Below are 21,690 nucleotides of genomic sequence, written 5' to 3'. Positions count from 1 at the left end.
CCCCGTGTTTGAGGCCCGAGGCTGCCCTAGAAAACATTATAAAATCTGGAAGAGGTGGGCAGAGTATAGGGGGCTGTGGCTGGAGCCGCCGTCTCAGCAGGATACACACGTAGATCAATTGTCATGAGTACCGGGGCCCCCGGACCCCCCCCCCCGACACAACATTTAGAGGAAGGGGCAGTGCAACCACCATTGATTATATCTTTATTTCCCCCACCATTGAAGACCTCTTAGTGAAAGCCGCAGTCTTCCCTACACACCATGGTAACCATAACCCTATCCAAGTAGTGCTTAAGTTGTCTTCGAGGCTGACGTTCAAAATAGAATGTGGTGCTAGGAATTTGGCACCCTCTATAGACAAATTAAGCCTAGCGTGGCGAGGGGTTAATTGTGCTGATCTCTGCAATATGGTGACTAGAGATAATTTGGAACTCTTCTACTCCTGCCTTTCAGACGGGAACCTAACCCTGAGGTTATTAGTGCATTTGATAAACTTTGTGAGGTTAAAAAATCCGCGCTATCAAAACCTTGTGCCACTATGCAGCACGGACCCAGCATGTTTAATCGAGAGTGTTCAGCGAACAATAGACCACTACGGAAGGCCTTATCAACCAACCCAAGGCACCCCTCCCTAATTAAGATGCTTAAACAGAAGTACAAGCTAGGTATATCTCATAGGAAGGACAAATTATTATCTGATCGATGGGCTGCTCTTGCCAATGCTGCTAACCTAAAGAATGGGAAAACCTTTTGGGCTGCAGTTAAAGTTATGAGAGCAATGGGACAACCACTAACACCGATCAGCTGTAAGATAAACAGTGAGGCTTGGGAAGCTAATATTTTGAAGATTTATATAGCACCTACATATGAAGACTTGTTCGGGTTTCAAGCCCACATAGGGGTATCAATATCCCTACCTTAAGTCGAGGAAGCCATACATCAGAGCCCTGGAAATAAAGCCCCTGGCCCAGACGGGTTACCCATTGGCCTTATTAAACACAAACCCGAATTTTGGGCTCCACTTTTTGCTGAACGTTTTTAGGAATTTAACCCATGCCTCATTACCTAGTACCTGGTCAACTAGCATTACTGTCCCAAAAGTGACCACTCCCAACCTAGTTGTTACAGACTCCTTTCTCTGATTGATAACACTCTGAAAATTTTAGGGAGGGTTTTATATAATAAGATCAAAATTTGGTCCGAAGACAACCTTCTCTTACAATCATGTCAATTAGGTTTTAGGAGCAAAGTAGGCACCATCGAGCAATGTTTAAACCTCAACCTAATAATTTGGAAATACACCATTGCACAGACATCACCTATTTATTTGGCTTTTATGGATTTGACTTCAGCTTTCGATTATGTAAAGCGGTCACAATTATGGTCAATCCTTTTTTAATATGGGCTAGACGCGGCTTTGGTACATTTCTTAGTATATTTGCACAAGGATCTAAGAGCTCGGGTTAGGATTAACACAGGGGGTGAGGTCTCTAATGACAAAACGGTTGGTAGAGGGGTCAGGCAGGGATGTGTTCTGGCCTCCCTACTTTTCATCATATATAGTAATAATTTACACAAAACATTGATTGAGTTAACCAGCGATGTTCCTAGAGTTAATGGCAATATACTCCCCGCCCGATTACACGCCGATGATGTAGTTTTAATGGGCCGCACACCTAACGCTTTACACCTTTCAGTACGCGGCTTTGTTGATTTTATGGCAATCTTAGATCTATGCACTAATTTAAAAAAGTATTTTATAATGGATTGTGGGCAGAGGAAGCGCCTTTTAAATTCCAATTCCGTGGGCAATCAAAGTTTACAATGCACTAGCACTTTCCCCTACTTTGGGCTGGTCTTTGCTGCTAACGGTTCCTGGTAAGACCATATGGCTTACTGCAGGAATAAGTTCTCCAAAGCTAATAACTCTGCCCTTTGCTTACCACAATTTAGGATGATGGGGGCTGTTTTAGCTATTTTCATTTTTTTAAACATTAGTGCATCACTACGGCAACTTATGGCTCTAGGGGTTTTCTAGGAGCTGTAGCATCCAGCGCAAAGAAAACCGGTTTCGTCGTAAACTCCTAGGCGCCCCCATCTCAATGTCTCAATTTGCTTGCCATAGCGAACTGAACTTACATTACATTGAAGACTACATACAGGCGCGCCCTGCTCTATTCTAGCTAGCCATTTGGAAAAATCCAGCTGCAATTCTCACATGAGAGATTATAGGAGGTTGCCTCAAATGTGAAAAGGGAATGGATATCCCGTGGCTAGCAGAAGTGTGGTCAGGCCTAAGCAGGGTAAACTTTGAACACATTTTTGCAAGCACTGACGAGATCGATACCGTTAGCAAAAAAGTTTGAACTGCACTCTATACGCATAACAGTAAGGCTAGGGAGTCTAAGAAACCAACTGTAGTTGCTTTTATGTCAATTGAGAATACCTCTCACCAGTTGGCCAGTTACCTCACAAAACCCATAGGTCGATGGGAGAGGGGACTCCTATTTCGCTTAAGAGCGGGCACTATGACATTTTTACTTTGTTTTCCCTGCTAATCTTGATCTCTTGCCTTGTCCGTGTGATGGCCAGAGCAGGCAAACCATGTTGCACTTTTTATTCTTCTGCAATTTTTATATAAAGTATGCCAAATGGCCCTTAATACCCTTTTTAAAAAATATTTCACCAGTTCACCTTGAAGCTGCATGTAGATCTATCCTTCTCTTGGAAGATGACGAACTGGCTTTCTGAGCAGGCACTTTTTTGAAAACTGCTGTGCATGCCCGCAATACGATGTGCACTTTATGAACAATGTTTTAATGTATTTGAATTTACATTGATATTATAATGCAATTGTGTATTTTGTATGCTGAAATGTGATTTGTTATTTTATGGATACGTTTTTATCCAAATAAAGTAATTGAATTGAATTGAAAGACGCCTCAAGTCATATCACTGCTACCCTCGACCTGTGCAAAGGTTTATATCTTACAGAGGACATTAAGGCAGCACATTTTATTTTATTTATTTATTTATTTATTTGTCCACAAGGTCCATCACTGGGAATAGCACTTTTTCTAATATATCTTCATATGTATCGTGATGGTGCCTCACACAAGTGTGCATTCCTTTTCAGATAAATCTCTTTCAATGGACAAGTGTCTGTTTGAATGATGTTGTCCTGTGGGTCACACAGAAAAGGGGAACAGCCATGTCTTTGTTTCTATTTGGAATTCAACGTGGCATGTGATCTTTCATATTTAGACTTGGAGGCAGTTTCATTGGTGTTAATTTAAGTTTTCTTAACAACCTAGGAGACGGCGAGTTAGCTTGCTCCGGGTGGTAGGCCAATTGATGACCACATGGCCTTGATTTGTTAAGGGTTCCTTAAATACAGTACTCCATTTTATAACATGTTTTCGAACAAAAAGGTACATTTGTAGATTTGGTACTGGGAAGAAGCAAAGGCGATGCTTTAATGTGTCTTTGTGTCAGTTGATTTGCAATGCATGATTTCTTCCTAATTGGAGCACATGCTGCACTTTATATGCCCTTGCGGACTTCCACAAGGTCCTAGGACCACTGGGACCTACTTCCACTCCCGTTTTGGGAGCATGGCTCGGATCATATGGCTTCGTTTAAGGTATCAGTCCATGTTGCTACATAGTGGCCAACATGTTCACAGCTGAACTCTGAGCAATGTCTCAGACCAAGGAAAGGAGCACCTCCATGGTTCCATCCTTCAATAAGGGTTGTTACAGAGCTATGTTTTCCGATAGCTCCGGTATCTGCATTGTGTCAACAATGATCACTGTGCATGTGGATGACTCTAGCATCAATATCTTCCCACAAAACTCTACACCTAACACTCATGTACCAGACCTAAAGGATCTATATCTTTTCATGAATAAGGATGAATGGTGATATAAAGTTCAGTGGCCATGCTCCATTCAAAGAGGCCCATGAGCTACTTGTGGTGAAACTACGCTGCTTTTAGTGCATACACTAACTCAGGAAATGTATTGTGTACAAACTGTAGAAGGGACCGTGCAGCAGTAGTTTCCTAGTAAGTGCTGTAGATTGTCCAGTTTTAGCAAAAACAAGTGCAGGGACCAGGTCAGAGTCTGCACAAGGATGCAGCTCAAGGGTCACCAAGTTTAACTTTCATTCCTACTGCTTCTATGTTGAAAAAAATCTTGGAGCTTATGGTGCCGAGACTAGGCGTAACACTTGACAACAACATCCGTCCAAAACACTGACCATTGGAATGGAAACATATGGAGCTTGTCAGAAAGGTGTGTTAAATGACTACCATTAACCTTTTATCTGTTAACTAAATCTTAATGGAGTGCAAACATATCTCCTTTTATGAACTTCATAAGCATGGAACAGGACTGCTGGAAAGAATGATTTGAATACTGGATAATTAGACAGGCTGAAGGAAAGAATTTAAATATGTGTGAAATGGCAAATGCAGTCAAAGGGCAAAAAAGGGAGAAGGGAGCAGGGAAGACTGAATGAACAATTGACAATAGAAATGGTTGAGGGCAGGAAAGAAATGAAAGAAAATACCATCCTCCAGATTATGTATGGAGCAAAAAAGAATGATTTTTAGAATGTTTTACAATGCTGGAAAACATTTAAAACCCCCATCAGGATTCCTAATAAGTAGAAACTGAAAACATGAAAGCTTAATCCTAATATAATGTGTAGAAAATAATAATGTAGCATTGAACAACCAGTAAGTATTTAGTAGGAACTAGCAGCTTTCTCATGGAAACCAACTATAAACTGAAATATGCGTCCTCTGTAATGCCATCCTGTCCAGCATTTTTCTCCATCTCCTGCCCTATTGATCAGTTGTATTTTGTCTGTAATCATTTATCAACTCAACCATCACAACAGCAATCTCCCAGCTCCTAAACATTAGGACACCTCATTCTGTTCATGAGCAAACGGAGTTAGTGGAATGGTCTGCTAGTATGTCCTTCAAAGTTTAGTCTCTTTTCAAAAAAATATTAACCTTAGGAAAGCGCTCACTCTTAAGTCTCTCGGGATTATTCCCTATGAACTCCAAGCCAATTGGCTGGCAGTCAAACGTAGCACACAAAACACCTTGTTTTCGATTTAGTTATATATACTGCTATCCACTTGAGCTTCTCCACTCTCACTCCACTAAACCTCTGAGCAAACTCCTCCTTCCCTCTTGTTGTTTTCATTCGGCCTTCAAAGCTTATCTTCTCATATTCGAAGACCAGCACAGCCGATGCGCCTACCTCCTCGCTGCACCCGACTCACTTCTCTAGAACCTTACTGATCTCAGTATGTAAGTATATTATCGATGTATTTTGGTTAAAGTATTTGCATCATCAACCATGCTTGCCTATCATTTCTTTGTGTAACCAGTGAGTGCTATACAGCCATGTACACTGTTTGTATGACACACTTATGCTCCAATACTTACAAATGTCAACAGGAAGTTTGAACTCTTGGGAAATCGAATGATGGCGTGAGCTTCCAGTTTTGAATAGCAGAGCCAGTAGATCCATCTCTCTTGCCAGTCTTTAGAATGTAGCAGTGTATTGTGTTAAGATCTCTGAAGAGCAATTTACTGCACATGCCTCTTGCTTGACCACAGCCATTCAGGATTTGAAAAACCGTTATCGCCATTTTACATTAGAATAGAATAAGAATCACAGCCTACTATTTTTACAGAGTAAGGGTTTACTATGCTGCATTCTTCTTGCTAAGTCATCATTGTAAGACCTTAAATGTTTACTTGGCAGTTCCCTTTTTGATGCTGCTAAACGTTTGCTCTTCTCTTTTTTTTCTCTTCTGTTTTCACAGGTTTCACAAGGAGCATTGTGGCAGTTTACAGTACCTGCATGCTTGTAGTCCTTTTACGTGTCCAACTAAACATTATTGGGGGATACATCTACTTAGACAATGCAGCGGTCAGCAAAAATGGCACAGTAAGTTGATCAATTAGTTGCTCTTAGAGTGTACTCCGAGCCATTTATGTTAGTTTTACTCCTTTGGAACCCTTTTCTCTTGGCCCTTCAATTTCCTACCCTACTTTATCTTTCTTGTCACCTATAAAAAATTGCACAGATTGCTATAGTAGTTTCTTTATCCATTGTTAAGTGTTTCCATACTAACAGTTCATTTTCCTGTTTTCTATCATGTCAGTTTTGACCCTGCTTTTCATTGTTACGTAAAATAAGAAGTAGGGAACTCTTAGTGGTCCCAAATGTAAGTTGGAGAGCAGCTTCTATTATATTGCGCTCCCTGGAGAGCCTCAAATGGAGCTGCTCTCCAACTAGAGCTTGGAAACTACCCAGGGTTTCCTACTTCTTTTTTGCAAGTTCATATAGCATTCCAAGTCTGAAAGGACATTGTTTTTCTTCATTGATACATTTGTACATGTATGTAACTGAAATATATATATATACATACATCAAAATACAATTCAATAGCAGTAGCATAGATGATCCTATAATAATGTGCTATTCAGAAATCTGGACAGGTAACTTCTCCTAAGATCCCCATGCTGCTTCCTATCATTGTAGAGATGAGTTTTCCTTTATTATGGGTTGGTGTGTGTGTGTTTTGATTTTGGCATGTTGCAAGGTAGGGTGCTGTAAGAGAACCTGAGTTTTCAATCAATACCCAAAAATATACATGTCAAAGAGCAAATTTCAGACAGTTGGCCGTTGTGGGCATTGAAGTGTAGTTCCACCAGAAATTCCAGTAGTCATTCTGAAGGACTGAAGTTGTGCAGAAGTAGAGTTGTTGCACTGTTCCAGACGCTGACAGTGGCAGGCAGTGACGGGCTGAAAAATCGTGTATGATAGGTCGCACAAACCTTTGCACATGCTGTGTGTGTTTTTTGGAAGGGGAATCTTAGTGCTTTGTTGGACAATTCTGGCCTGAAATTATACCGTCTGTTCTTTAGCAGAGTGCTCTTCACTCACTTCCAAAGTCGTCATGACTCATTATGTTAACCATGAGAGGATTGAATGCTGTCACTTGGCCTGCTTGAATGGTGTGGAAAAGGTTAACCCAAGGAGCCATTCTACTGGCTTATTGTGCCCATAATTGTAAAAGATTGTGTCCACCATTATGCCAACTGCAAACACAACAATGATGAACAGAATGTGGATCAATGTCACACATTCACCCCAGTCCAAAGATCTGGGCCCAAATCCATCGTTTTTCCACTCCACACCACCCTGGGTTAGACAATGGCGATATGCAAATCAGCGCTGACCCTGTGCCCCATGGGAACAGTCCAGTCCGAACTACAAAAGCCATGTCCTTCCCAGAACGGAAGCAAGCATCCGAGGACCGGCCCGGTTTCGAGGTAACACCTCTCTTCAGCCCGGCTAGCTTGATTCCAGTGGTGTGGAGTAACTGGGACTCACGTCTGAGCATCCCCAGTACACTTAGAGCGGTAACTGCAAACACAACAATGATGGACAGAATGTGGATCAATGTCACACATTCACCCCAGTCCAAAGATCTGGGCCCAAATCCATCGTTTTTCCACTCCACACCACCCTGGGTTAGACAATGGCGATATGCAAATCAGCGCTGACCCTGTGCCCCATGGGAACAGTCCAGTCCGAACTACAAAAGCCATGTCCTTCCCAGAACGGAAGCAAGCATCCGAGGACCGGCCCGGTTTCGAGGTAACACCTCTCTTCAGCCCGGCTAGCTTGATTCCAGTGGTGTGGAGTAACTGGGACTCACGTCTGAGCATCCCCAGTACACTTAGAGCGGTAACTGCAAACACAACAATGATGGACAGAATGTGGATCAATGTCACACATTCACCCCAGTCCAAAGATCTGGGCCCAAATCCATCGTTTTTCCACTCCACACCACCCTGATTTATTTGCATATCGCCATTGTCTAACCCAGGGTGGTGTGGAGTGGAAAAACGATGGATTTGGGCCCAGATCTTTTGACTGGGGTGAATGTGTGACATTGATCCACATTCTGTCCATCATTGTTGTGTTTGCAGTCACCATTATGCCAAGGCAATATTACAATAATGGTCCCCTTCCTTAATATATTTCGAGCAGATTTGCCATATTTATGTCCATTCTTGGCATTTGATGGGGCATCATAAACAGCTGCCAAGGGTCCCCTTAAATTTGATTTGTTGCATTCTTTAAATACATGATATTTTTTTATCTGTTGCATATACATTTGATATATGTACATAAAAAATAGCATCTTGATTAAAATGGCAAGGCAGTGTTTGTAGACCAAACATGAATTTTAAAAAAAATAAAAGCTGAAATTTCGAGACAAAATTGTGTTTTCCCTGTAAATGGTTAGCTTTACTTTTTCGTATGTATTTTTTTGTTTATCCAAAAGCAACGACTTGTAGATGGTTCCAAAATATGTACGTTTTACAAAACCAAAATAAGATGTCTTTAGGAAAAACTATTATATTTTTCTATAATCTCTTAAACACTAATATCTAGTGATAATTTATGCTGATTTTGGAAGTGTTATTGCTGATATTGTTTCCTTGGTACCCGAGGGCACATTCTGCTGTGTCTGTTTATTTCAGGACCCATGGAGCGGCTGATTAAGCCTTTTTGTGTTACTATCAATAATGGGGTGTGAAGCCTTAGCCTTTAAGTAACTATATGAAGAATTTTACCTAAATAAAATAATTTTAGAACGCAATAAATCATCAAGGCACCTCTTTTAGGTCTTTAATATTTTCATTAACCCAATGTTTATCAAAGAAGCACATTTTTCACGAAAACGTCACAATGACTGGCAGAGTTTTTAATTTTCGAAATATAAAGCATATACCTAGCCATAAAAAAAGTAAGTAGTCAATCCAGTTATTTTGTGCACTAGCTACTTCACACCAGCGTTGCTGAAGACAATGGTTGATTTCTTTACATTTTCTCTCACTAACAGACAGGTTCTTGCCATGTGCTAAGCAGGATTAGTGAACAGTCTCCTAAAAAAATCAGCCTTGAAGTCGCAGTAGCTGAAAGGTATCAGCCCATCTCTGTACCATATGTGCTTGGTAAAATCCTGGCAATACTCGGCGCTGCGTAACTCTGGCGACTTGGAGACTAGTGAGGACCACAACTCATGACAGTTATGTTTGCACCCAGGGAGAGGAGCATAATTCTCTATCACTGACCATGGATGAGTTGAGAACAGCATTTGATCACAGTGATGCAGCAAGTTTAACATAATTCACCTTTTTCATGACATTTGATCTAGTTTACCACGCAATTCTTAAGTAGTGACTTGAAGGCGCTGGCATCTCTGAAACATTTGAAAGTAGTCTATTGGGGCCCTAAGCTGTGGCGTAGTCTCCCCATAACTATCCACAGCCTAGAAAATCACTTGCATTCAGAAAAATGCTCGTGTCCGTTTTACCAATCTCCACTTTTTACTAAAAATATTCTTCCCTTTTATGATCCCTCTTTACATAAGTCAGTTGTTGGCCTTCAGTCTCGTCCTGACTACACATTCAGTCTACCTTATATCTTGCCATTACTCCTGTGTCTGCACTGGCACCCCACTCATTGCTCCGTCAGATCGGCAAACCAATTCTTGTAACTGCTAGGATCAGAAAGGTTATTTACAGAAATGATGCTTTTTCTACGGCAGTGGCCAAATTCTGTAATTCTCTCCTTTTGAATTTGTAGGCAGAAACAATTCTGCTCTGTTTTAGGCACCAGATAAAACCCTAGTTTAAAATAAAAATTGCAGTTTTTATATTAGATTTTCAACGAAAACAATACAGAGCACAGGCTCAGCCGACAAATACAGTGCAGTGGCATCGGAAAGTGCAAATAAAACTCAAGATGGAGCTATTGAAAAATATTCCGCCTGAAAATCCCAGCACTTCAAATCCAAGAAGACCCTACAAAGTTGAACTAAACAAGGAAGGTACCGATTGGGAAAGTGAGAGGGGAGGGTAACCAGGGAGAGGGAGGAGGAACCCCAGTAGGACGTTGGCAGAGGAGGGTGCGTGGGGGGGTTGACAAAGACCCCTAGCGTCACTCCATGGGACGACAACAACAACAACATCCGCCCTCAGCATGGCATAAGACACTGGATGCCATTAGCAATTAATGATGCCCATACCTGCCGATAGACGTCTAGTTTATCATTGAGCTTATAAAAAATCCGCTCATAGGACACTATTTTAAACATTTCCGTCACCTATTCCAGATGCGTGGGTTTATTAGAGGAGCGCCTGTGCCGGAGGATACACAGCTTTACAGATGTCAAGGCTGTGGCAAGGAAACTGCACTCATGATGGCACATCTGGAAGTATTCGTTCGGTCATGTAAAAGCATGGTGTGTCGGGAGAGTAGGGAAGGGAGTGTTAGCGATCGCCCCACTGTTGTCTTCACCTCTGCCCGCAGTCCACAAATGTCCCGACAGTCACACAAAATATGCGGAACATCGTAGCCTGGGAGGGTGCATCCCCAACAACTCGAGTGGTGGAGGAGGCCAGCGCACTCCAATTTGGAGGGCTCACAGTTTCTATCCTGCACCGTTTTAAAGAGGCAATACTTAATCGTGGTCTCCTGTACGCGTCTGCCCAGCCCAGTCCTCCTCATTATACTCCACCAGCAGGAGCGCTTGCCACGACGCCCGCAACCAGCGCGACTGGGGTAGGGAAGATTGTACAGACCCGATATCACTCCACTATCGTGGCCCCCTCACTCTGAGGTAGGCAGCAACAGGGGAGGACCACAAGCACCACAAGGGTACCCAGATGGCTGCGAAGATAGTGCAGAGTTGTAAATGCCATCAGTACTGACACGGGGGTAGTTCAAACTCATGCCTTAGGGCCGCAAAGGGTTTGAGGAAGCCATAGCAAGTAACTGGGAAATGTTTCTATGCCCACTCGCCTCCAATTAGAGAACCCCTGATATGGATGGTGGCATTTTGCCACAGGGTCCTGGGCTTGTAAACAATGGTTGACCGAAAAGAGGACATGTGTCCGCCTCCAGACGAGGGCTTGGAACATGGCGTTAGCTGAGCATACCTTGCGGGCACCGTACTCATAGAGTAGGTAAAGGCTAGATGGACTATTGGAGAGGCTCTCTTCTATCAGAACCCTCTGTGGGGTGAAGCGGGGGCGTTTGGGGTTTGTCTGTCACTCCCCATTGCATTTAGGCGAGTTGCACCAAGTGGTCACCAAAGTATAATGTTCCACCAAGGGACAATCTAGCCTGCCTTACTTTCTATGTGCGATCAGGCTGCAGCCAAGCAGTGCCCCAGATTAAATCCTTGATGAGTCTGTCCAAAATGCAGAGAGGGGAGATCGGGACTTAGAAGGTCAATATACCCAGAACATATGTATACCTGGGGAGGGTAACGTATGTAAAAAAAAATTGTCAATCTGTTTGATAACGCTCATCATACAGTGCAGCACAGTTGTATACATAATGCGAAATATCACTAAGAAACACATATTTTGGACAAATATGGCAGTATTCGAAACCTCATTGATATTGTCACGACCTAGAGAAGTGCATAAAGGAATTCTAATAATGTACATATCAAAATTCAGATTGTACAGCCCCTTATCCATCATCTGAATTATTCCCCCAAAACCCCTGAATTCTCTCCAGGCCCTCTGTATCTTTTCCCATTTCCTGGGGCAACCGTGACTCTTATCTATAAACTCATCTGCCCTCTGACACCAGTCAAGGTCGAATCCCCAATCCGTAAACACTCGGGGGAGCATTTGCGCCCCACCTCCTTGCAATATCGTGTTTTGCAACTCCTGCTGCTTTTGCCTGCCATATATTCTGGTATTTAAGCTAGTGTTCCTCACCTCTCAACATCAGTAGTAACCATTTAACATCAAGGGGTACTCTCAATTGCGAGACCTGGGACATCACCCCAGCCACCTGATGCCGTACTCCCTGAATCACCCGGCATTCCCACATGATATGAAAGAAAGTACCCTCCTGGTTGCAGCCTCTAATGCGTAATGTTGTCGGATCTTCCAATTTTATGTAAAAAAAAGTCCAAGAATGGTATGTCCTATGCAGGATCCTGAGATGAACCAACCTGAACCTAGCTCGAATAGCTATTTCACGTGGACCCAAGAGAGCCTCAATCCAGTCATCATCGATGTCACCCAGATCTTCAGTCCAGGCGTGTCTCAGGGTGCCCAGCAGGTCATAGGAGTTATCTTCCGGTAGATAGTGTAAATCTCTTTTTCAGGCATGGGTTCACTTAGCAAATGGTCTTGCAGTGACAAAGCATCTAGTAGGTCTTTGCCCTTGAGGACGTGTACCCGCAGTGCATGTCCCAATTGAAGATACCAATAGTACGCCGACTCTGCCATCTCGTACCCCTGACGGAGGACCTTGAACTTTATCAGAGACCGATCTCTCACATATCTCCAAAATGTTGTATGGCTGTAGCGCCCACCGAGAAAAGCCTGCCAGGGCGCCCTGTTCTCAAAGCAGATCTCTTTTCCACAAAGGAGTCAGAGCTTTGAGCCTGTCCTTCCAACCCAGACTGCCCTGGGACTCCCTCCAAATCCAGACCACTGTCCCTGTGTGCAATGGCATTTTTTCACCCATTCTTTTACGATAAAGGATTGCTTTGTGCCTACGTCTCCCCATTGCATCTCTATCAACCTGATAGGCCGGTTCCTGTTGATCGGAGAAGACCCTCTCATTGACCACCAACAACTGTGAGGCCAAATAATACGTCCTGACATTTGGAATTGCGAGCCCACCATCGTATATTCTTCTCTGCAGTTTCCCCAGTGCGATGCGTGGGCATCCCCGTTCCATATGAGCAAATGAAGCTCATGATCTATTTTACTGAAGAAATTCACTGGGTTCGGATAGGGTGTATTTTGAAGCAAGTGCATAAAGCGTGGGAGGGCCATCATTTTGTGGAGCGCAGGCCTGCCATTTAGGGACAACGTCAGGGTATGCCAATGTGCTACAACACTATTGAGTCTCTCCAGTAGGGGCAACAAATTCCTTTGTGCGGCTCTCGAGTGACATAGATACTGAGGTACCGGAAGCCCTAGTCCCCTACAGATGGCGTGAACTCTGCAGAGAGCCATGGCAAAGGCCCCGACAAGGGAAAGATGGTAGATTTGGACCAGTTGACAGGGCAGCCAGAGTAACTAAAGAGATCAAAGAAGTTCAATATTCTAGCTACTAAGAAGTAGGGTCTTGTAACATAGAGTTCTACATCATCAGCGTACACGGAGATGTGCTCTTCCCAGCCTCCACTGACTCTGACTTCTCACACCAGTGGGTCTTGTTGAATACAGGCTGCGGGTGGCTCAAGCAATGATTTTGGGCAAGAGAGGGTACCCCTGATGGGTTCCCTTCCGCAACTCGAAGGTACAAGACATCGTCCCATTGATTCACACCCTGGCCATAGGGGCCTAGTTTAACAGTCTCACCCATCCACAACATTTCAGACCAAAGCCCAGCCTAGTCAATGTTGTGAAAAGATAGGGCCATTCAATTCTATCAAATGGCATTTTTGCATAAAGAGCCATCCATAATGCTGGATCTGAGCCTGGCTGGTCGGTTATATGGAGCACGCCATAGTCTTCTCAAATTGAGGCGATGTGGCACAAAGCCGGATTGATCTGGATGCACGATGGAAGTTATGACTTTACTTAACCACGTTACCACGGTCTTAGCCAATACCTTGGCCACAACGTTTAGCAAGGATATAGGTCTCTAGGAGCCGCAATCGGTCGGAAGTTTTCCTTTTTTGGAATAACCACAATTGTGGCCATACGTTGGTCTTCTGGCAGGCAGCTCAGAGTCAGTGCTGTCTGACACATATATAGCATTGACTTAGCTATCTTGGCTGCCATCCCCTTGAACATTTCAGTGTGCAAACAGTTTAACGCCATCGCCATACCGGATTGGAAGGACCACATGACTAGTGTCAGTGCATCGCCCACTAATGTCTTGAGGGGAATTTTATGTAGTAGTTCTTCACAGTCCGAGCCCGTCCTGCTACTTGAGGAGGTGTTTAATTACTTGTATTAAGTTGCAAAGGCATCAGCAATTGTCTCATCTTTATTATGTAGAACTCCCTCCCCATCCAGTACTCCCAGGACCCACAAACTGTCTCACTCCCTCTTCTCTAGCCAAGCAAAGAGTTTGTTGGCTTTGTCTCCCACATCGTTCAATCGGCATTGCATTGCCAGTGCATGAGAGCGGGATGTGTTTTCTACCTGGCTATGATGGGCTAGAAGATGATTGAGATGGGAAACTGAGCCATATGCAGAGTAGAAGTATGTATATTGTTGCAGTTGTGGGTTATGTACTCTGCACATGTCTACCAAGCCCACCAATGACACAAAGACCGGTAATAAACCTGTATCTGCCCTGGTGGATGCAACACTCACCTTATCCATTTCCAGATGCATGACTGTTGAATTCTCCCCCAATTATAAGAGTGCCACTGGACATTTCCATAAGTAGAGCACTAACTCTAGGAAGGGTTAAGGCATGAAGTCTCTGTGGTACGTAGGGGGAGCAGAGGTTTAGGGTATGTACTTCCCTAGTTCCTCAAATGGCCACATAGCCCTAGTTATTGTGCCACGTGTGAAGTGGGGTGAAAGGCAATGTTTTTTTTACTAGTATATCCGTGCCCTTCGAGTCTGTGGAGTAGCCTGCGTGGCCCAGTAACTTGTAAACAAATCTATCTAAGTCCATTTAGTGATTACCCCGGAGGTGCGTTTCTTGTAGAAGTGCTAGAACGGAGAGTGTCTTTGCACATGTTGAAGCACTAACGTGCGTTTAATTTTGTTCCCCAGGCCGTTGATATTCCATGTCCAGATATTCATTCTCTTTGTGGTTGCCCTATCATTAGTGTAGATTAGTGTTTCACGGGGAAGCCGTCTTCCCTGGGAGCCTTACTGTAAGGAGCAGCGGATATGACCTTTTAACTGGGCCGGTACATTCAAGGACAAGATCCAGAGCTACATTTAGCCCCCCCGCCCCCAAGTAACAGGGGTGCGCCAGTAGTGTCTCTCCGTTGTGGGGAGAGAGCAGTCCTCCAATCGTACAAGGCGCTGTCGTGGTCTCCTCCCCATTCGCAAGCACCATCAATAGGCCACGCCTCGCAGAATCTGTCATCTTCGTGGCCTCCAGGGCCCAGCTCAGACATTAATATCATCAGGCCCAGTGCCGGGGAATGTGGGGCATGTCCGGCAGGCCACATGGGTCAGATTCCCCCTGGAAGATTGCAGTAGGCTCTCCGGCAGATGACAGTCACGAGGAGCTCTGGAGTCAGGCGGCCATCACTGTTAGCAGTCAAGCTCCACCCCTTTAAAACTAGCTTTTAAATAAATAACTATCTTTCCACCTTTTTCACAAGGTAGGTGTTAAGGTTGTGTCTTCCTAAAGCACCAAGAAGCATCCTCATATAAGCACTCTACAAATAAAGTATAACATACTATAAACAATGATGAGCACCGGGCTAACCCAAAGCACACTGTTGATTTTGGTATTGTCCACAAAAGTCCTTTTGACACAAGCAGCAAAAGTTGTCTGTAGAGTAGAGCAAAAAACACAAGTTCATATTTTCCTCACTTTTATTATTGAGGTTTGTTTTTTTACATTAATCAAGTAGATAAGGACTGCAGGTGCAAAAAATGTATAGTCAAAACTTTATAACTGTCTGTTTGCCTCTGAGGTGGGCTCTGCAACCAGGCATGTTCCTGTGCATCTTCTCCATTGTGAGAATTGAAAATACAAGCATTTGTTATGAAATAAAGAAGCCCTCTATTGCGTCTTCAAATTATTTTAGACACTTTGACGATTCACCAGTACAATAATTGCAAGGCATTCCACTTGTGCATAGGCAGTGACTTGTTTCCTTGTGGTACAGGCCCAGTGCAATAGATTGGGTTGTTTCTAAAAGACTGTTGACCTCCTCCCAGATTCCAATGATTCTCCCCAAAAATCAGGAAGAACCCAGGATGCACAGTGGTTCTGCTAGCCCACACTAGACCACACCTGTAACTCAAATTCACTGCTCATTAGTAGTTGACCTGTAACCATCTAGTGTTCTCAGAAGAAACCTTGGAGTTTCTGGAGGCATCCAGAAAATTCTGTGCCAAAACCCAGTATTTGTTGGAACTTGAGTGCCCCGTGCATGATAGTAGTGGCATGCACCCCTTCCGTGAGTGACTCCAACTGTAGGTTATCTGGTTTCTGGATATTTTTGGGCAGCACACATGATAATCTTATGTGTACGCTACAGGCCTAGGCCTTGTAACTGACCCATAGATCCAGGGTCTGGCTCTGAGATCTGTTGGGCCACACAAAGCACGCTCTCTAGTCTGAGAGAGTGTAAGGAGTGCCTGACCCTGCAGTGAGATGACTTCACGAGGTGAAGCAGCCTGGATGCTTTGCCAAGTGTGTCAGACGGCCGAGAAGACCACAAATAGTATGACGAGCACTGACTTGAGTCAACGAGTGGGTTTCCCAGCACCCCCCATTCCCAAGGTTTCTTGACTAAGCATTGTACGCCTTCACAGCCAAAAGCCCGAGAGTGTGACTATCAGGATGTCTGTGACATTGCTGGCAGCACCAGATTGACTTATGCTGACTCTGTTGGGAGCTTACACCTTGGTCTAAGAACCTGTGACAGCCAGCGGTGGAGGAGCTCCTTGTTATTTGAGCAGTAGGACCACTAGCGCCTGTGATGCATTACTTGACCAACACTGGAAAAATGCGGTGGGGTTTCTCGTCTGTGCCTCTGTTGTAAACCACGAGTAGGACCCCTTGCGCTGCTGCTGTCTGCGAGTCTCGCATTCCAAGATTCGTGATTATGCATTTTTTCAGTTAAAACATCCAAAATAATTCAAATATTAGCTGTGCCTCTATTGTTAAATCGAATGGGTATGTTTCTGTTTCATGCATTGAATCCCAGGGAGATATTTTTAATAATGGGACTCAATTGATCTGACCTAAGAGTTATAGAACAAAGAAAGCTGCTTGGACATATGCCACATTCTCGCATAGTCTTATTCTATGTGAATATAATCCTCTAGGGCATGTACTATAACCCTGTGCCTGACTGGCCTTAGTTTGTGTAGTGTTACGTTATGCTTTGCAATAAAAGTGCTTCTCTCTTTTCAAGTGGTCCATGAACAGTGCCTTTCAGAGGCAGTGGCTTTCATGCATACCCAGTGAGAGCCAAAAAAGACTTTCCACTTTGTACTGACATGATCCCTTAGAGGTCATCTGCACAGCAAGCACCAGGTCAATTTTCTGCAGGTACCGATGTGAGCTCTTATGTTCATGTCTTGTTTAGTAAGCCTCCTCTTTAAGAAATTGATTTGGTCTGCTCCTATTGAAAAGGATGTGTCTTAACTCAAAGTCACATGCTTTTCCATCGCTTCATGACTTTGGAGAAAAGCTGACTAGATGTATTTGTATGATAGAAGCTACTCAATGTAGAGACTTGTACCAGGGTTCCTCCTACAGACAAATTTGCCTACCTTCCAAGTTTCTTTCTTCATTAAGAGTAGACTCAAGTAAAAAGACAGGTTTTTGAGCTGGCAGGTGCATGAGGTGGTGCACCCTATAGTTGCACCTCATTTTAACCTTCATTTTAATTTGTAATGATTTGCTATAAAAGAGATGTATCTGCACTCTGTCTGCAGCCAAGTCATCTATTGTGTGCAGAAAAGTGGATTTAGTATTCTGATGCAAGAGTCACCACAGTGGCTATATTATTGTGTCCGTATAGGCATTTAACATGAGGTCTGTCCGCATTCACTTGAAGACTGCTTCTGCCGTATTGTCCTCCCTGTCATCTCCATGGTGGTGGTACGGAAACGTCCTCTGCATGGTAAAATATATACCCCTGCCCTGAGTGCAGGGGTACGTGGATTTAGTATTATGATGCAAGAGTCACCACAGTGGCTATATTTATTGTGTCTGTATAGGCATTTAACATGAGGTCTGTCAGCATTCTAAGTTGTTCACTTGAAGACTAGATTGCTTCTGCCGTATTGTCCTCCCTGTCATCTCCATGGTGGTGGTACGGAAAGGTCCTCTGCATGGTAAAAGACATACCCCTGCCCGGAGTGCTCACTGTATAGTTGTCAGGTTACCGAATGCTGTTTTTTATTGTCTTAGGCGAACAGGGATCATGCGTTTGCACCATGACATAGGCCTCTCCAACAGATTGCATTCTTGTTGGACCAGGAGGGGTGGCCAAAGTGCTACCCTCTTAGTGGTGGAGGCTACAGCCTTCCACAGGAGTTAAGCAGCACGAGTGAGGTGGTGGCAGCATACTGTGTAGTAATCCGTAGTAGTGGACAGGACCTTTTTACCCTGTATCACTGGAGTGAGGCCTCCAGGATTCACCATTTTAAATGTTCAGCCGCTGTGTGTTTTACACACCCTTGGCCTCTATCAGGTAAGTTGCGGAATGCTGCACACCGCATGATTAGCATCTCTACATTAGTTGTATATTTGCCTGGGCAGTGTGCAGTACACAGATAGAACAGTACTGTGCAGTGCATGTGTGGTTAGTACATGTACTTAGTGCATGTATGCAAGATGAATACATAACATGAGAGATGTAGTGCTGTGCAGTGCTGGTGTGGATAAAAGTGCTGAGTGTATGTGTGCTTGTGTGGAGTATAATATGAAGGGTGAAGTGTTGTGTAGCACGCACGCACACAGTGAGTGTGTGTGCTGGCAGTGTGTGTGTGTTTATAAAGGGCACGTCCTTGTTAAATATATAGAAAAGCTTCACTGATTAACCGTGCTTGCAGTGTGTGTGCTGGATGCACAAGTTCAATACATGGAGGAACAGTGCTGGACTGAAAGTGTGCTGTGAAAGTACAATGAGTGAGTGTGCCTGCAATGGTACATAGTATGGAGGAACCTGGGATCAATTTTGGGAAGCCCTATCTTGCCTGTTAAAGACATGAGGAGGAGAGGTTTGTTGTCAGACAGATTTGTGTATTGCTGCGTTCCTGTGAGCTGGTGGGGACACACTTGGGGGAAAATGAAGAGACTTTCTTAACATTTCAAAAGACTGCTCTTTGGTCCAGTGATGGATCACAAGGAAGGGGTCTGGACACATCTAAGGAAGGGAGATGAAACTGATAAGAGAATTATAAAGATTAGGGCCGAGGGTCTGGGATTAACCTATTGAGGCCCATATCACTTGGACTAACATCCAGGTGTGAACAATGGTCACTCCCATGAATTGTGTTGGGCACAGTCCGCTTCGGAGTGGTTCCAGTTGTGGCATACCTCTTTCATGAAGGAAGATAAAAAGAAAAAGTGCCCACTTCAAAAGAAGCAGAACTGCAACATAAAACTTCAAAGACCCTAACTCTCATTTGGTGTCTGGTAAAGGACTATAAGAAGGGGAGGTTGAGACCCCAAAAATTGGTCAACTGCCAAGTAGCCAGACGGGCTGTATGAGAAGGGAAAGATCTGCAACACTTCAGTCTGTGACCAGGACTGAGGACCAAGGCCTGCTAGTCGCCCTGCCAGGTGAGGGGTCATCACCCAATGACCCAAGACCACCTGCCCTGTAACCTGAAGCACCAGCACCTGCCTGCTTGCCAAGACAAGTGTGACCTGTGAGTAAGAGGGGAGCGTTGGAGGGGGCAAGGTCCAGTGTAGAGCCCTATGGTGAGGACTTCCTATGCGATGTGTGAAGATTCGGCTGAGCACCAAGTGGGCCACTGCCCATGTGCAAGATTGTGTTTGGCAACCCCCGTAAGCCAGGAGCGGGTCGAAATAGACTGAGCCATGTATTGAGCGCCATACGGATCTTGGTACCATCGTACAGCTGGACTGCAGTGACCCCTTATGCTAGAGGGGGCCAACTTTAAAGTTACCTCTTTAAGGAGGGTCCAGACTTATGACTTTCTGGGCTGGGGCGTGTGTGTTGGGAGGGTGTGTGCCTGAATAACCCTATACCACTGCAACCTTGTATACTAACAGGGGCTGTGGGTATCAACGTTGCCAAAGGATTTGGGCCACCAGCTGAAGGAGAGACTGAGGCTACGAACTGTGGGTTGGGCCTGCACTGCGACGGAACTGGCCCTGACTCACCACTGAGGACTGCTGGAGACACTGTGGACCAAGTCGCACCCTCGCTGGCTCCAGTCGGAGCTGAAGAAAGGATTCCTTTGCCCCAATTGAGCAAAGTCAACTCACCGCCTCTTCACGAGCAGTAAGGTGCTCTGACATCTGGGAGCCCTCTTGCATCACCGCTCAGGAGAGAGAGAAGGGTCAGTTGCATGGGCTGGCAGTAGCTAGACCTCTCCGAACTGAGCCGAACTCGCAGGTGTGCGTTTGCAGGTGCCCACTGTGCCGCTGAACTCTTCTATGCTGCAAGAGCAGGTAAAAAAGGGGGTGGTGGTGATGGACGGAGCATCTGAACCAATCAAACACTCACACCCAGTCAAAAGATCTGGGTTTAATCCATCACCGTTCTTTAGCCCACTCTGCCACCCCAGTTCAGACATGGCTATATGCAAATCAGTCTGACCCTGTGCCTTATGGGAACAGTCCAGCCCGAACTGCCAAGCCATGTCTTCCCTGGACCGGAAACAAGCATCCTGGGACCGGTTTCGGATTCATAATCCTCATCAGCCAGGCTATCTTGAATCCAGTGGCCAAGTGAACAAGGGACTCACGTCTGAGTATACCCTGCCACACTTAGGGCGAACAAAGCGATACAAAAGGGGATCAGGCTGATTTGCATATGGCCATGTCTGAACTGGGGTGGCAGAGTGGGCTAAAGAACGGTGATGGATTAAACCCAGATCAGTTGACTGGGAGTGAGTGTTTGATTTGTTCAAACGCTCCGTCCATCATCCCCTTTTGTATCGCTTTTGGCCGCCATAAGTGTGGCAGGGTATACTCAGACGTGAGTCCCTTGTTCACTTGGCCACTGGATTCAAGATAGCCTGGCTGATGAGGATTATGAATCCGAAACCGGTCCCAGGATGCTTGTTTCCGGTCCAGGGAAGACATGGCTTGGCAGTTCGGGCTGGACTGTTCCCATAAGGCACAGGGTCAGACTGATTTGCATATAGCCATGTCTGAACTGGGGTGGCTGAGTGAACTAAAGAATGGTGATGGATTAAACCCAGATCAGTTGACTGGGAGTGAGTGTTTGATTTGTTCAAACGCTCCGTCCATCATCCCCTTTTGTATCGCAAGAGCAGGTAAGACAGGAACTGGGCTAGTTGGGCCCTGGGGCAATTTGTTGCTAACTGTGCTGCAGCACCATAGACACATTTGACTCAGTTCCTATTGCTTGAAAAGGATATATGTGTTAACAAGGCTACGAATAGGCACATTGCACTTTTCGGTTGCTTTCCCCGATATTGGTTTTTGTTCCCAGAAGTTACCCAAATGCCCATGTGATGTTAAGTCCAACCAGACTACATTGCATTTTTTTACTTTTTTGTAACTTGTATAGGGATCTGAGGAAACAAATACTGCGGCCATTGTTTTTAAAAGAAAAATATATTTATTATGAAGATGCTTTTAATTTAAACTGTATTCTTAATGTTAATCTGTGCTATTGCGTTTCTGTCTGTTTCTTATGCTATTCAAAGAAGGAAACCGCTGCTATACCTGGACATTTTAAGATATGAATAGTCCATTAATTATCCCTCATCTGATG

At 44.5% G+C, this 21,690-nt stretch overlaps 1 protein-coding gene across 1 annotated transcript in view; it reads left to right on the top strand.

Moving 5' to 3' along the window:
• PEX3 (peroxisomal biogenesis factor 3) overlaps positions 1-21,690 on the top strand; it is a 490,463-nt gene that overhangs the window by 317,240 nt on the left and 151,533 nt on the right. The window contains exon 5 of the mRNA XM_078648999.1: positions 5,848-5,972. Within this exon, the coding sequence (XP_078505125.1) occupies positions 5,848-5,972 (125 nt within the window). The remainder of the gene's footprint in view (positions 1-5,847; positions 5,973-21,690) is intronic.

The sequence above is a fragment of the Lissotriton helveticus genome, chromosome 6 (genome assembly GCF_964261635.1).
Source record: "Lissotriton helveticus chromosome 6, aLisHel1.1, whole genome shotgun sequence".
Lineage (NCBI taxonomy): Eukaryota > Metazoa > Chordata > Amphibia > Caudata > Salamandridae > Lissotriton > Lissotriton helveticus.
The sequence above is the reverse complement of the archived record's forward strand: the minus strand, read 5'-3'. Positions and strand labels throughout refer to the sequence as shown.